Source organism: Heterocephalus glaber, unplaced genomic scaffold, assembly GCF_053883595.1.
Source record: "Heterocephalus glaber isolate CG9 unplaced genomic scaffold, H.glaber_assembly_v1.0 deba00001538, whole genome shotgun sequence".
Lineage (NCBI taxonomy): Eukaryota > Metazoa > Chordata > Mammalia > Rodentia > Bathyergidae > Heterocephalus > Heterocephalus glaber.
The window spans coordinates 38,652,865-38,668,943 of record NW_028258333.1 but is presented as its reverse complement, the minus strand read 5'-3'; the positions used below and the strand labels follow the sequence as shown (position 1 = coordinate 38,668,943).

Genomic DNA, 16,079 nt, shown 5'->3' with positions numbered 1-16,079 from the left:
TATATGATAGTATTATACATTATTATATGAACATGAAGAAAAAACATGAAAAAAAGTATATAAATACTTGTATGTTTAAAAAATTACTAAAGGTGGGGATATATCTCAGTGGAAGAGGACATGATTAGCATGCAGAGGCCCAGGTTTTAATCCCCAGAAACACACACACACACATACACACACACACACACACACACACACACACACACAACCAGGGGTGAATGGTAGGTGAAGAAGAGGAAAAGAAGGAAAAAACCCTAAGCAAAATAGGAAAATACCACTACAGAAAAGTGTGTACAACATGATCATATTTATATATTTATTTACATTTATATGTGTCTCTATGTGTCTACAAAATAAGATAAAATAAAAATATTATAAAGCTTAAAAACCTTAATCAAATATGACATGTTCCAGACACTGAAATTGGTTACATTTTAGAAAATCTATTAATATAATTTTTGTAATTAAAAAAATAAGAAAATTTTAAAAGATGCAACTAAAGCAAGATGATAAAGGAGCATTTTATAGAATTCAGCAGTTCCTCCCCCCCCAAAATTCTAAATAAAATAGAAATGAGAATAACTCATCTTTAGAGATGAGTAGAAAAATTGAAACCATTTATAAATTTTAAAAAATCATAAACAGAATAGGGATACTTGCCAGCATTATTATTATTCAGCATTGTTTTGGAAGTTTTAGCAAGGAAGTGGGACAATAGAGTAAAATAAGTAACATTAAAAAAGAAGAGATGGAATTTGAAGATAATATGATTATATATCCAGAAAATACTGTATAATGCAATTTAAAAGCTATTAAAACTAAGAAGAGACTATAGGAAGGAGCTGAATGTGAAAGAAGTGTATAAAAATATCTTATTACTTTTATTCTTTGAATAATCAATTGCAATGTAAAAGGAAGAAAAATACTCACAATAGAAACAAAAATTATAAAATTCAGGGGAACAAATGAAATAAAGGCAATTAAAAAAACTAAAACTTTAAAGACATGCCATAAATATGGAATGAGTGTTAGATAAAACTTAGTACTGATTAGAAAAGCCAGTATTATAAAAATACCAATCTTTAGTTAATGTTTAAACTTAATTTAATGGCCTTCTTGGAATTATTTTCAAGCTAAGAAAAAATATATTAATTAGATTATTTTAAATTATATATGGAATAATATATGCCAGAATAATTAGGAGATTTTTGAATAAAAGACTATGAGGGAAAACTAGTCCTGCTAGATAATAAAATTTATTTTACAGCATGTATAATCAAAAGAAAAAAGAATTGATCTAGCAACAGAGAAATAGCTATAATGTGTAGAGAAACTATCTAGCAACATAGGATACTATTAGATTGCATTTAAGTGGGAAAATAATCTTGTATATTATAATTGGTACTGGCATAATCTACTGTCATTCTATAGAAAAGATTAACCACATGGAAAAAATATAAACTTTAGTATACCAATAACCAACAATAAGATTGAAATTTCAAAAATGTTTTCCATTTCATCCCCTTCCAAAAAAAGCACAAAGCCCAGCCAATTCTTGTGATTTCAGTAGGACTGTTAATTATATCAAAAAACAAGGGCTAGGAATTTAACTCAGTGGTTCTGCTGCCTGCCTCACAAGTGCAAGGACCCGAGTTTGATCCCTGGTACCAAAAAAAACCAAACCAATCACCATTTCATTAAGTTAGTTTAGAAAGTAATTTTTATTTTTTTAGAGATAAGGTCTTACTATGTTTCCCAGGCTGTCCCCAAATTTCTAGGCTCAAGCAGTTCTCTCATCTTGGCTTCCTGAGTACAGAGGTGCACCCCTATGAGCAACATTAAAAACATTTAAGTAGAGGGATGAGGCAAGTGGGCCAGCTACTTATTTTCTGAGATAAACTCTATATAAGATTAATGCCTAAGCTAAATGAGAACAGTATTCATTCTCTTTCTTTGCTGTAACCAATTATAATATTATAAACCTAGAGGCATCAAGCTGTACAGTTCTAGTTTAATCTGACAGTTCTGGTGCAAAGAAGTCTGAAATGGGCATTGGTGGGCTAAAATCAAGGCATCAGGAGGGTTGTATTCCTTTGTTGGTGTTGTTTTGGCTTTTTGAGACAGGGTCTCACTACATAGTCCAGTCTGATCTTAAGCTCACTATGTAGCGCAGGGTAGCCTTGAACTCATGGTGATCCTCCAGCCTCAGCTACCCAGGTGCTGGTAGTGTTATATTCCTTTCTGAAGGTTCTACAGGAAAATCTGCTTTCTTGCCTTTTCCAGCAACTAGACGCCAATTGCATTTTATGGCTCAGCATCCCCCTACATCTTCATAGCCAGCAATAGTTGGTGGAGTGTTCCTCATGCCATATCAAGGTGATACTGACTCTTCTGTCTTCCTCTTCCATATTTAAGATCCTGTGATCACACGGAACCCACTCAGATAATCTGGAAAAATCTCCCTAAAGGTCAGCTGATGAACAAACGTGATTTTACCTACAACCTTAATTTCCCCTGGCCATGTAACATAATAGATTCATAGGTTCCAGAGACTACATCTTTAGGGAGCCATTATTCTGCCTACCACAAATAGTATAAGGAAAAAGTAATTATAGGTAGGGTGATTATCTCTTCTTGACCAACGGGTTTTCTGCTGTGTGGGACTTTCACTTTTACAGCTGAGATGGCTGGTTCTTGGAAAACTAGGCCAGTTGATCCCTGAAAAGATTAGCATAATTTTTGAACACAGATGTAAAAATCTTAAATAAAATTTAAGCCCAGAGATGCAAGGTAGTTTCATATCAAATCATTTTTCCATTTATATTCTGAAGGAGAAAAATCCTACCAATTTCTTGGTAGATCATAAAAGCTTTTTTTTTTTTTTTTTTAATTTAACACCTACTTATGATTAAAAACTGATGATCAAATGCACTTTAAAAGTATGAATATGGACTAGGGGTATAATTCAGTGGTGGAGCACTTGCCTAGCATGCATGAGGCCCTGAGTTCAGTCCTCCTTGACACTACAAAAAAAATGGAAAGAACTTTCTTAAGTTAATAAAGAGTATTTATCACACAATTATAGCAAACATAATAATTAATGCAACATTTCAAGACAGATTCCTCTTAAGGTTGATAACTAAATAGGAATACCTTCTGCACCTTTATTTTTAAACATACTACCTTATCAATAAGATTTAAGAAATGAAATAAGTTTAAGGATTGAAAGTGATAAAATTTTCATGACCAGTGGATGATGTTATTATTTATAGAGAAAAAACTCCAAAGGATTAATGAGAACATTAGATACAAGATTCACAGAAAATAATGTCTAGTAGAAAATGTTATACTCTTTATAATAGCAATAACAATATAAAGTGCCTGAGAGTTTGCTGTGGTTTGCATGTAGTCTGACTGTGTCCCCCATGGGTTCATATGTTGAAATTTAATCCTCATTATGAAGTACTAAGACAGTGGAAACTTAATCTATGGTTTTTAGAGGCAGGGCCTTTGAGAGATGAGTAGGATTAGATAAAGTCATCAGTATGGAGCCTACAGGTTGAATTCTGGTGGGAGAAAGAGAAATACTAGGATATACATAAGTGTACTCCCTGTCTCTTGCCATGTGTCATCTCAAAACAGTGAGATAACCATTGCCAGATATGGTCTTTTGACCTTATGCCTCCAGAAATATAAAAGTAAACTATTTCTAGTACTTCATTATAGTAACAAAAAGTGAGCTAATACAGTACTAAACTATTACATGAGGGAAAATAAAAAGAAATTACTATTTAGGATATACAAGAGACTTTGAAAATCAGTGGGGAACAAATAACAATCAGAAAACCCAGTAGGCGAAGCCTAAATTGTTAATGAGTATATGAAGAAATACATAATTTTTCACTATGCATCCTATCACATGGGCAAGTAAGAGTATAACTTGCCATGTGTAAGAGAGGATTTGAGGAAATGATAAATCCCAAATATTGCTGTGTAAGCTGGGAAAGCCCTCCCTCCTTTGTTAGTTAAATATGTTTACACTTAAGGTATAGACAGCAGTTGCACTTCTGGGAACATAACTACAAAATTTTTACACTAATCTTGAAGGAAACAGATAAAAAATATTCCTATGCACAAATGATTAAAAAAAATTCACACTAGGATATAAGAAATAAGAAAGCGTGTTAGAAATGGCAATAAGATGGAAACTATAAAACAAAAAGAAGGGCCTTGCATGAACTAATAATGATATTGTATCATAAACTGAGAAGCATAACAATTCAGTACTTGTGATACATAAAAATATAAATATTCTCTGACAGAGAAAATACCCCTTTCAGTAATATTTTTAGAGAAGCAATGTTATTGGAATGAAAAGATACATGAACAAAGATACTGATGTAGCAGTTTTTTTTGTAATAGCACAAATTGGGTATTGAGTTGTATGTCCATCAATGGGAAAATGATTGGATAAATTATAGTATGTCCATAGAATGGAATATTATGCAACTATTGAGAAGAATTAGGTACAATTATATGTATTAGTCTGGAAAGATGTCCATGAAACACAAAGTGAAAAAACGAAGTAGCAAAACAATGGGCATGGTATTATTCTATTTATTGTAAGTAAATAAATACATATATAAATAATTAAAAGAAGAAATTCCAACATATCTATACATTTATGTTGGTCATTGTCAGAATAGAGATGTCATGTGGTTATTTGAATAGAGAAAGTATGGTGGCTTCTGATAAGAAGGTTTTGCTTAGCAAGTGTTAGAGGGAGGAGCCTCCTGGCCTGGGACCCTGACCTCTGAGAAGGGGCCCAGGAGAATGGTGCTGTTGTCTCTGAGATGGTCTTAGAAATCTGGGCAGGAACTACAAGACACACTCAGCTACTGTGAGGGACAATGGCTGCAGTTGCAGGAGTGGAGAAGTGTTGCCTCAGTGATACTCATGGGATCTGTTAGCAAACAGGAAACCAACAAGGATCCTAACAGGAAGCCAGAGAGCAAAGGAGAAATGTGGCTTATAGAGTCACAAACTCTGCATCACAAAACAAGGCTAAGGTTTGAGAAGAGAGACAAGGGCTTAATAACCAACAAAATATTGTATATATTTATACATAATTGTATAAATATGAAGAAAAGCATTCCATGATATAAAGTAATCTTTTAATGTCAAGGAAAGCTATTACCTCAGAGATAAAAAGAGCCTGAGAACTTTAAAAAAGTAAAAAACAACAACTCAGTGTTTCATCAAACTAGTGTTTGATAAAGTACAGTGGATATGTACTATTTATGTAAAAATTTTTAAAATCCAAATACATAACCAATGAAGCAGAGAAGTAAAGCAAAATTAAAATAGCAATAGAAATATTCACCATGAGTTGTGTGCCTTGAGGAGAGAATGGCTGTCTCTGTGGGGGTGGTAGATGCCTGAGCCACAGGACCTTCCGGCCTCAGGATATCTGCTCAGGGGACTAATAGTGCATGGTAAAATATAGTGCTAAACTTCTGCACTGTATTTTTAAAACATTTCTACAATAAATGTGGCAACTTCTTGGTAATTGTTAGAACTGCACCGGTGGTGGATACATGGGGTTCATTGCACTGTTCATCTACTTTTGTACTATTCCCAGCCCAGAAACACAGAAAACATACTTTTACCAATTCCAACAGAACCCTACAATTCCTTAATACTTATTAAACTAATTACAATAAGATCAGTTGGGATGTTGAGGAAGAAATTCAAATTGAACCTCCTGTAACAACAGGGAAATAAAATTTCTCAAAACAAGTAAAAGACACACCATTGTCCCAAAATTAAGAGTTATAAACAATAAACAATTGTAGTTAAAAATCAAAATGTAGTTGAGGAACTTCTTAAATGCACACTAGCCAGAATCAATTTCATGTTGATAAGAAACATAAATCTGGGCCGGGGATTTAGCTCAGTGGTTCCGCCGCCTGCCTCAAAAGCGAAAGGTCCTGAGTTTGTTCCCCAGTAACAAAAAAAAAAAGAAAGAAAGAAAGAAAGAAACATAAACCTGTCAAGAAGGGACCTTCAACTCAATCTGGAAAATTTTCATAGTTTTAGTGTGGGGAAAATATCTGCTTGGTTAATAGTGTTCATCTTTGATCCTTATCTCTAGACCAAGCTATAATGGCTGGCTCATTGTTTGGAAAACTTAAAATGCCTGTGTCAATATCTCATGCCCCTAGGTTCCTGTTGTTGAAATGTATGGCACTTTTGTACAGCCACAGTTTCAATCAAGCCTACATCAAAAATATTTGGGACTTGGTTGTTTTGTGTTTTAAAGTCTATTGCTCTAAGTCTACAACTTTGAGAGCCCAAGAGTGGGTAGGCTTGTGAGAGATGGATGCTGTGTGAGAAGGAATTTTCTCCTTGAAGACTGAGACAGCCCCTGCAGGATCACCAAAGGTCCTGGCAACAGTGGATGGTGATTCAACATGTTTCATTATGTAAATATCAACAATATGTGTGCCAGTCATAAGTCATGGTGGTACACCCTCTTCAGATTCCAGGACCATCTCTATTTGGTTGTGGAAAACAGACTAACCTGGCTGTGAAAATTATTAAGGTTTGGGGACCATTCAGAGCAAATATAGAGACTTCAAAAAGGAAGTACTGAAATTTCTGCACCAAAAGCTTGTGTACTGAGGGCTTTGTAGTTCTGTGATATATCACATGTGGAGTATTCCCTTTTGGGTTTTGGTTTTAGTTTTGCTTTGTTTGTTTGTTTTTGCAGTGCTGAGGATCATACCTAGCCCCTTATGGTCACTAGGCAAGCACTCTACCAGTGAGCTACACCCACAATCCAAGAGCTCTCTTCTGACCACACCTGTGAATTGGAGTCAGTGTACTCTTGTGAAGCTAGGAAGTGACTGCAGAGTAGGGAATTTGAGGGTGGAAGTTAGGGATAGCTGTCAGGGGGAATAAGAGAAAAAAGTCTAACCAAATATTCACTGGAGCATATTGGGACTGTAAGGAAGAAACAGGTGAGATTGGAGAACCTTATTATATTACTGACTTCTCAGTAGTCCTCAAGCTGTCAGCAGGGGCTAAAAGGGCAGATGGGTAAAGCCTGGGGCAAGGTGGGAGGCAGAGGAACAAAGTTAGTGAGGTCACTGGAAGGACCATGATTGAACTGCTATATTTAGGAGTCTAGGCTGAGTAAAGAAAGTAGAGAAGACAGAAAGGGCATGAAAGAGGAAAACAGGGGGTAGCCCCTAGATGGCCAGAGGAGCCTTGGGTAGATCAAAGGCCAAATGGAAGAATAAGATGTGGAAGAGCTAGAAGGTTGTAGTTAGCAATTTTCTGGAATTCAGTATATCAGAGGTGGAGCACATAGATGTACAAAGTTCTTCAGGTGTGCCAAGGGGAGGAGATAGTTGATACGGAAAAAAGGTCACTGTGTATTAAGCCACCATGAAGCAAGTGTTGGATGACTTATCCATGTGGATGTTAAAGCACTCAGGTTGATGACAAATACCGAAGAGGAAGACTGTCTGGCATGAATTTAGAACACCAAAAGATTAACAGAGGACAGGCTGCTTTTATTTGGAAATATCAGTCGCAGCCACTGATCTCTATCCATTCTATTATGACTAGAGAGAAATTTAAGGACCTGGGTCCTCCATTTTGTGAATATTTTCCAACACACCCATATGCATGCACATACACATACCTCAGAGGCCTCTGTCATTCCAAGTTAGGGAAGAGTAATCAAAAGATCTTAAACATAGATCTCTGGGGCCGGGGATTTAGGTCAGTGGTTCTGGCGCCTGCCACGCAAATGCAAGGTCCTGAGTTTGATCCCCAGTACCAAAAAAACAAAACAAAAACATAGATCTCTCATTAATTCAAAAGATAAAATTGAAACATGCCCTCGGATTTGAGCACCCAGTCGGGCACGCGGTGCCCAGGTGGTGCTTCCATGCACATGTGCAAACCGACATGCTGCACCTGTCCCCACAAGCTAAGCCCTCCAACCCGAGCAACCCCTGGTTGACATGGACATCGGTGGGGAGTGACTTGGTCGAATTGTTTTAGAAATGTTTGCAGATATTGTACCCAAAACTGCCAAAAATTTTCGTGCATTATGTACAGGAGAAAAAGGCATTGGATCCACAACTGCAAAACCTCCTCATTTCAAAGGATATCCTTTCCATCGAATTATTAAGAAATTTATGACTCAGGGTGGAGACTTCTCAAATCAGAATGGAACAGGTGGAGAAAGTATTTATGGTGAAAAATTTGAAGATGAAAACTTTCATTATAAGCACAATCGCGAGGGTTTATTGAGCATGGCAAATGCAGGCCACAACACAAACGGTTCTCAGTTCTTTGTCACAACAGTGGTGTTTGGTCAAGTAATTAAAGGAATAGGTGTGGCGAGGATCCTGGAAAATGTAGAAGTAAATGGTGAAGTAAAAACCTGCCAAATTGTTCATTATTGCAGAATGCGGGGAACTGAAAGAAGGTGACGACTGGGGAATATTCCCAAAAGAAGGCTCTGGCGACAGTCATCTGGATTTCCCTGAAGACGCAGATGTGGATTTCAAAGATGTAGATAAAATTTTATTAATAACAGAAGACTTAAAAAACATTGGAAATACTTTTTTCAAGTCTCAGATCTGGGAGATGGCCATTAAAAAATACACAAAAGTTTTAAGGTATGTGGCTAGTGCAAAGGCTGTTATTGAAGAAGCAGACAGCTCCAGGCTGCAGCCTGCGGCCTTGAGCTGTGTACTCAATATTGGTGTGTGTAAACTGAAGATGGCAGCTTGGCAGCAAGCAGCTGACAGTTGTTTGTAGGATCTTGAAATAGATCCATCAAATACCAGAGCACTGTATTGCAGAGCTTAAGGATGGCAAGGATTAAAAGAATATGAGCAAGCATTGACTGATCTTAAGAAGAGATAGTACAAGAAGATAAAACTATCCAGGCAGAACTACTGAAAGTCAAAAGATAAAGGCACAGAAAGATAAAGAGAAGGCCGTATATGCAAAAATGTTCACCTAATAAGTATTCACTTTTGCCTGAAAAAGATAAAATTATGAAAAATTACATTAATTTATAAGATGATTTATTGCAAGTTAAGAAACCAGCACATTTATTGCAGGTTTACTTTGTGCTTAGCATAGAGGTTTAAATGGGTTTTGGAGTTCAACGGTCCAAAGACCAAATCTACCACTTTAATATCTTCATGCAAGAGCGGGGCAAGTTACTTTACCTTTCTAAACTTCAGACTGTGGCCTAAAAATGTTGATAATATTACCTACTTCATAGAGTTGACATGATTAAATGAGATGTTGTTTATAAAATGCTTAGAATTGAATGTACCCAATCCCTGCTAGCTATTATTTTCATTGTCTTTCCTTGTTCCTGAGGCATTTTTTAATGGGCTCCTCTTTACTCATTCTAGAATGAGAAGAAGTTAATCCACATTTACTATTTTCCAAGGACTGTGGAAGATTCAGCTTATACTAAATCAGAGTTTGTGCATCAATCTCATACCACCTTCTGGTTCAATGATAGTAATAACTGAGCTCCATCATGGCAATAGTATTTACACCATGGAAATTGCCAAATATTACAGAATAGAGCTTTTTTATGGCCAAAGTCAGTTTACCAGCACACTACAGCACTTCGGGTTTCTGTTTGGGAGTTTCCCCTCTCAGATCTGTAGCTAGATAGCAGGCAGACATGCAGCTCTTTGCCCAATTCCTAGCCTCTTTTGGGTTTTCATCTACTAAAATCTTTGAGCCCAAGAAATTGACTTCTGCTCCTACTGCCTCTGTCACCTTCTGATTGGTGAGATCTGTTAAACATTGAAATTGCCATGTCCCACTACTGTCAATGCTTTTCCTGCCCTTTGTCTCTATAGGGTTTACTTCATGAACTAAAATGGCTCCAACTTAACACCAGTTCCTGGGGAGGTGTAGGAGAAAACAATACTTCAGTTTCCTCCAAACACAATTCCCCTATCGGGGAAGGTTGGTTGTATATGGTTTGTCGTGGCTGCAATCTTATTTTTTCAATCAGGCCAAGATGAAGGCTTTTCCTAGTAGTAGTCTTCTGGCCTCTAAGTTTGCCCTTTCCCCTAGTGGCACAAGAAGGAGCAACGGTTGATTAAAATATTCTAAACAGTTTTGTCTGACTGATACTTAATAATATATTCTCCTTTGCTTCTTTCTGTTAAATTGTCCATCTTTATTTTGATTTTGGTCTTCATCCTTTTTGTCCTTCTTAAGTATTTCTATTGGAAGTTGAAAAATGTTATGTCAAGGTCAGGTAGCTGAATTCCATTTTATACTTGAAATCATCTTATGGTAAATTTAATTTTACTTACGATCTTTATTTTTCTTCTAGTTCCTTTTATGCAAAGAAGCTACTATTAAATAGAATTATTTTGCATCATATTTTATTGCAGAAATCACAGATAGCAAAGACAGAATCCAATATAACCTAGAGTCTCTAGGAATTTATTGGAATTTACAATAGTGTCCTGAATAAAAATATTCTTCTAATTTGCAGAAATGAATTAACAAACTTATGAACTTTGCCTAGAAATAGAGCTGAGAGCCAAGAAATAAAAACTCAAATCTATTGAAATACGTTTTCAGAAGTTGTCTTCTAACCTGAATAGATAAAACTTATGTATAAATTGAAAAACTTTTCTTAAAAAAAAAAAAGACTAATGAATTTTGGCCAAGCAGAAGGCAAAGCCCAAATTCAAGTATATATTGAATACCATCCTCCAAAATAGTTTCTGGTAGTGGAATATGTCATCAAAGGACATGCTAGAGAAACTTGTATTTGGGGAACATCCTTATATAAGTGATAGTAGACATTTTCTGAATAAGATATGGTTTGAAAGTGAAAGAAACAGCTGAGAGTATCAGCAGGTTACATGAAAGCTAGTCTTGTGCTACAGAACTCTGTGGATTGTGTATGTGCATGTGTGTAGGGAATCAATAAGGGTGAGGCTCTATCTCTCTTCTGGAATTTGTCATCAATGGGCAATCTAGGAGGATGAGTAATGTCAGTTTGATTTACTTTCCGTGCATGCTGTTAGGGACAGCCTCTTTATTGCCAATCACTTCTGGAAGTTAGTCACCAAGTTGTTTTACTTCTGCAAGAGTAACACCTTCCTTTAACATAGGGAGAGCCAGGAAGTATTAAAAGTCTTGGGAGTTAGACATTGCTCAACAAATTAAAATTCTTTTATTTGGTGGTAGGCACCAGCCTGGGTTCATCAAGAACAAGGCATGTCCAGCTAACCTCATTTTATTGTAGAAGAGAAAAGTAATATAGATAGATATTTTTTGGATTAGTGAGACATCTGACAAAAACAATCGTGATATCCTTGTGGATATGTCCAGGAAATGAGATATGGAAAATAATGTAATTATTTGGATTAGATTCCTAATATAACTAATAATAGCTAATTTTAGTTATTTTAATAACAACAGCTAATTTAATAACAGTGGCCAAATGTGTCTCATTAATCAACCCATATTGGCTTGGAGAGATTTCAGTAGTTTTATAATAGATTTATGAATTGTTCATATTTTATTAGCGACCTTGATGAAAACCTAGAAGAGATGTTTATTGGGCATATGACTGAAAGCTGGAGGGACAGATTATAGGTTGGGTGATTTTGTTAGGCAGATTTCTGTCACTGTAATGAAATGCTAGAGATAATCAGTGTAGAAAAGGTTTATTTTGGCTCACAGTTTTAGAGGTTCTAGCCTGCAATAGGTTGACCCCACTATTTGGCAAGGCAGCACATCATGGCAGGAGTGTGTAGTGGGGTAAATCTATTTACATCACAATCCAGAGAGCAAAGAGAAAGAGGAAGGGGCTTGAATCCCACCATCTCCTTCAAGGCATGCTTGGAATGGCTCATGGATCTCCCACTAGGCCCTACATCTCACAGGCTCCATCATCTCCCAGTAGTGCCATTCTAGGGACCAGGCTTTTTTACATGTACCTTTGGGGGACACTCCTTCAAATCATCCCATGAGCAGATGAAGAACTCCACAGACCACATGACAGACTCTCAAAAGATAAAATGTGACATGGATTTATAAGTCCATAGATAAATTGTAAAGACTAGTCTCATAAATAAAAGTTGAGGGAGATCTAGAACAGTAAAAAAAAAGTTGTTGAAAAACAGAACAGGATTTGTTGATTTTAAGCTTTTGTTAGCTAATAGTTCACCTTTAAGAGAAAAATCATATGGTTGTATTGGTAAAAACAGTGAGAGATGGAGCCTATCCTCTTCTGAAAGGATTAAAGCACAGTCCTTCACAATTAACTTATTACCATGGTTTAGGCCATCATTCTACAAGTTATGGGAGTCCAAAGTGATCAGCCTGAGTTACTTCAAAAAGCTTCTAGTTTATTCAGAGAATAAATAAGACTGCATTTTAGTAACTACAGTAGAAAGTAGGAACCAAGGTACAAGTACAGAGAAGCTAAAGATTACGTCTAGGAATATTGAGCAGGAAATGATCATTCAACAGAATAACTGGAGACAAGCACATCATCAATCTTGTGTTGTATGAGTTTTATAGGGGTTGGTGTTTGTACCCAGCAGGTATTTCATATATAATTGCAATGGATCAACTTCAAGTGTTAAAGAGAAAATGGACATAACTGGAAGTCTTCTATGCAGAAATAGTGCAGAAAGTAGTTTAACCTAGTTTGTCAAAAACAATAGTGTGGAATAAGCTTGGAAAGATAAATTGGAGCCAAATTGGAACTATATTAATGTCAGTGAGCAGGGACCTCAGGTCTTCAAAGAAGTCAAGGGTTTTATTTCCCAGCTTTGGATTTCTTCTCTGACTTCATCCTTAATTGTGTATTATTATTTTCCAACTCGTGCCACTAGAGATTTGATGTATCTTACTTAAAAAGACATTATACATGACCTTGATTTCCCTTATGTCATAGAAAATCATACTATACATCATACCTATGTTCTCTCTAAAATTCAATCCCAAACCATTGGTGCTTACACTGTACTTGTAGCAGCTATACCTTGGTCTTACATGCCAAGCAAAGGTGTTTGCATATTGTGGAATGTTCTTTATTTTATTTTATTTTATTTTGGTACTGGGGATCAAACTTGGGTCCTTGGCTTGCGAGGCAGGCGGTGGAATCACTGAGCTAAATCCTGGCCCTGTTCTTTATTAATAGAAGTAGTATAATCACAGAAATAATCTGAACAACTAATCAGTCATGAAGAGTAGATAGAGTGGGAAGGAGAAGGCTGAAGCAGAGTATTAAGTAGCTTTAAAATGATTCCAAACATTTGTAAGCTGCATGATGTTTTTGTTCTGTGCTGATGTTTTAAGTGTGGACATCTTATTGGATCCCTGGTGTGAGAACCTGGAGTGTGCTCTCCCTTTCCCTTGAGAATGTTCTGTCACACCTTTTCCAATCCCACATATGTAAGTTACTAACCTCAACTATTGAACTTTAAAATACATACAGACTCAAGAATTTAACTTGTTACTTTGAGTGCTTATGCTGTGGCAGGGCTATATTCTATTGGTTGTTTCCCCCAAAACTAAAAGTACGTATTGTGACAGGTTGTGCTGTCAGCAACTTCTGTACACACAGAGAGCTCAGGCTGCCACAGGCCATGGATCTCTAAAGCCTGGCCCTTCCTCTAGCACTGAGGGACCACATGTGTTGTAGATCTTCACTGCAATGAGCAGGCTGGCTTATCCTGTGAAGGTACACCTCAAACTTTAATTAGGCCTAACTCTCCACAGAGGCCTGCTTCCCCCTAATTGAGCAGCTGGTCTGTAATGATTTTAGAGCTCACTCACTAGGTGGTTAATGTACCTCATCTACCAAGTGTATTCCCTGTGAGAGTTGTTTGTGGTATTTTCTCTCTTATAAAGGATGTGAATGAAAGAAAAAGTCTCTTTGTATGTCAGTAAACCATGTGACTCATGAAATCATACTTTGGTAATCTTATTTCTACAATATTCAACACAGAGGGAGAGGTAATAGAGGTCAAATTTATAGTTGCACTGATAGGAGTATCATAGAGGAAGCACTTTTTAAAAATAACTGCTTCAAAAGCAGGACCTTACTTACAGGGAAAATACTATACACTTAAATTAGGAATAAGGCAATAAAGATGGCTACTTCTACAACAAATTAACTGCCTCATAGATTTAGCCTAACTAATCCTCAGTGGAAGAAAATTAGGTTAAAAATAGGAAGAGGAAAACTATCATTATTTCCAGGTAATATGATAGTTTATCTGAAAAGGAAAAAAAAATCTCTAAAATTAAAAACAGAATGAACAAAATCAATCTAACTGTGTGCTATATTGGTAATGCAGTCATGAAAAGAACTATTTCAACTGTCTTTAGAACATAAAACTCTGACTGTGCATTCTTATATAAGGGTAAAAAATTACCAAGAAATTGGTATTACCATTGATATTATAATTTCAAGTAATTTAATGTGTATCATAGTCTAAAACAAAAAATATTTATGTTAACATTATTAGAAACCAGTATTTTCAAATAAATATAGAAGCAAATAATAGATTCTAAATATAGAATCACAGAAGTTTCTGGGCATGTGGCACACACCTATAATCCCAGACTGAGGCAGAAGGATCTCAAGTTCAAAGCCAGCTTGGGCAATTTAGCAAAATCCTGTACCAACCAAAAAAAAGAAAAAATGAGGATGTAGTTCAGAGGTACAGCACACCTGGGTTCAATCTCCAGTGTTAAAAAAAAAAAAGTTTAAGAAAAGCTTATGCCATTCTCAGCAAACTAGGAATGGAACTTTGCCAATTTGGTAAGATGCTAAAAGATAATAGTTTCTCTCACCCATTGCTAGGTTCACGGCTGAGGCATCTGTAACCAAAACAAAATGACAAGAAAAAAAAGCATACAAATTTATTTCATGTATTTTTATATGGCATGAGAACTATCAGAAATTAAGATCTAAAGAAACAGGAAAACATATTTTTATGTATAGGTTTAATAAAGAATGGAAAAACTTGTGCAGAAGTATGATTAGACAAAGGGCATATGATCTAGTGGGAATAAACTGAGGGAAAATTAATCAGGCCTGTTTGTTTCGATTCTTTTCTGTTACTGGGTATCTTCAGAAATAAAGACATTCCTTTCCTCTGGGTATAAATTGGGCATCTCTGGAATCAAGGTCTTCTGAACTATGTTAATGGAGGGTCAGTGAAATTTTATGGCCTGTTTCAGATGAGAAGAAGAGAGAAGGAGAAAGTGAAACAGTATGGTGATCTACTGTTTTTGCAAATATAAAAAACAACAGATGATGTGATTTAATGGTGAACTAGTTAGTGTTTCCTCCCTAACGTGAAAAAAGGACATGTATATCTGTTTACCACTTCTTTTCAACATAGTGGAGTTCCTAATCCATACAACAAAATAAATAAACAAAAAGAAATGAAAGGAATACAGTTATTCATAGATGATATGATTACATGCTTCTAAAATCTTATTAAGTCTATAGATAAATTTCTAGAATGAACAAGTTGAACTTAGCAAAGATGGCTGGATACAAGATAAGTAGGAAAATTAATTTTTTATATATTAGCAATAATCAATTAGGAAATAAAATGTTAAAATTACTATTTATAATAGCACAGGATAATTTCAAATATCCTGGAAAAAAGTATTCAAAGACATGCAAAACTTCTGTAATTAAAAATTACATGCCTCACAAGCACAAGGTCCTGAGTTCAATTCCTGGTACCAAAAAAAATTACAAAATATTGATAAGAGAAATTAAAGAAGACCTAAGTAAATAGAGATATACAACAGCAACATTTCAGAGATTGGAAGACTCACTATTGTTAAATGTCAGTCTCCTCAAATTGATTCATGGATTTGATGCAATTCTATAAAAATTACAGCAGCCTTTTTTAAAGTAGAAATTGACAGGCTGATTTAAAAGTTTATAAGATAAAGCAAAAGATTTATAACAGTCAAACAATCTGGAAGAAGAACTGACTTGGAGGACTAAGTAA

General features: G+C 35.7%; 2 protein-coding genes and 1 pseudogene across 2 annotated transcripts in view; 2 read left to right on the top strand and 1 right to left on the bottom strand.

Annotated features, from left to right (window-relative positions):
• The window catches only part of LOC101700647 (protein CUSTOS-like), a 60,266-nt gene extending 52,281 nt beyond the window's left edge, over positions 1-7,985 (bottom strand). The window contains exon 1 of the mRNA XM_087189423.1: positions 7,980-7,985. Coding sequence (XP_087045549.1) covers positions 7,980-7,985 — 6 coding nt within the window. The remainder of the gene's footprint in view (positions 1-7,979) is intronic.
• LOC147824575 (uncharacterized) overlaps positions 1-16,079 on the top strand; it is a 121,445-nt gene that overhangs the window by 88,846 nt on the left and 16,520 nt on the right. Inside the window, 1 exon segment of the mRNA XM_087189418.1 lies at positions 8,489-8,702. The gene's annotated coding sequence lies outside the window, so the exon portion shown is untranslated.
• Positions 8,082-8,844, top strand: LOC147824576 (peptidyl-prolyl cis-trans isomerase D pseudogene; annotated as a pseudogene).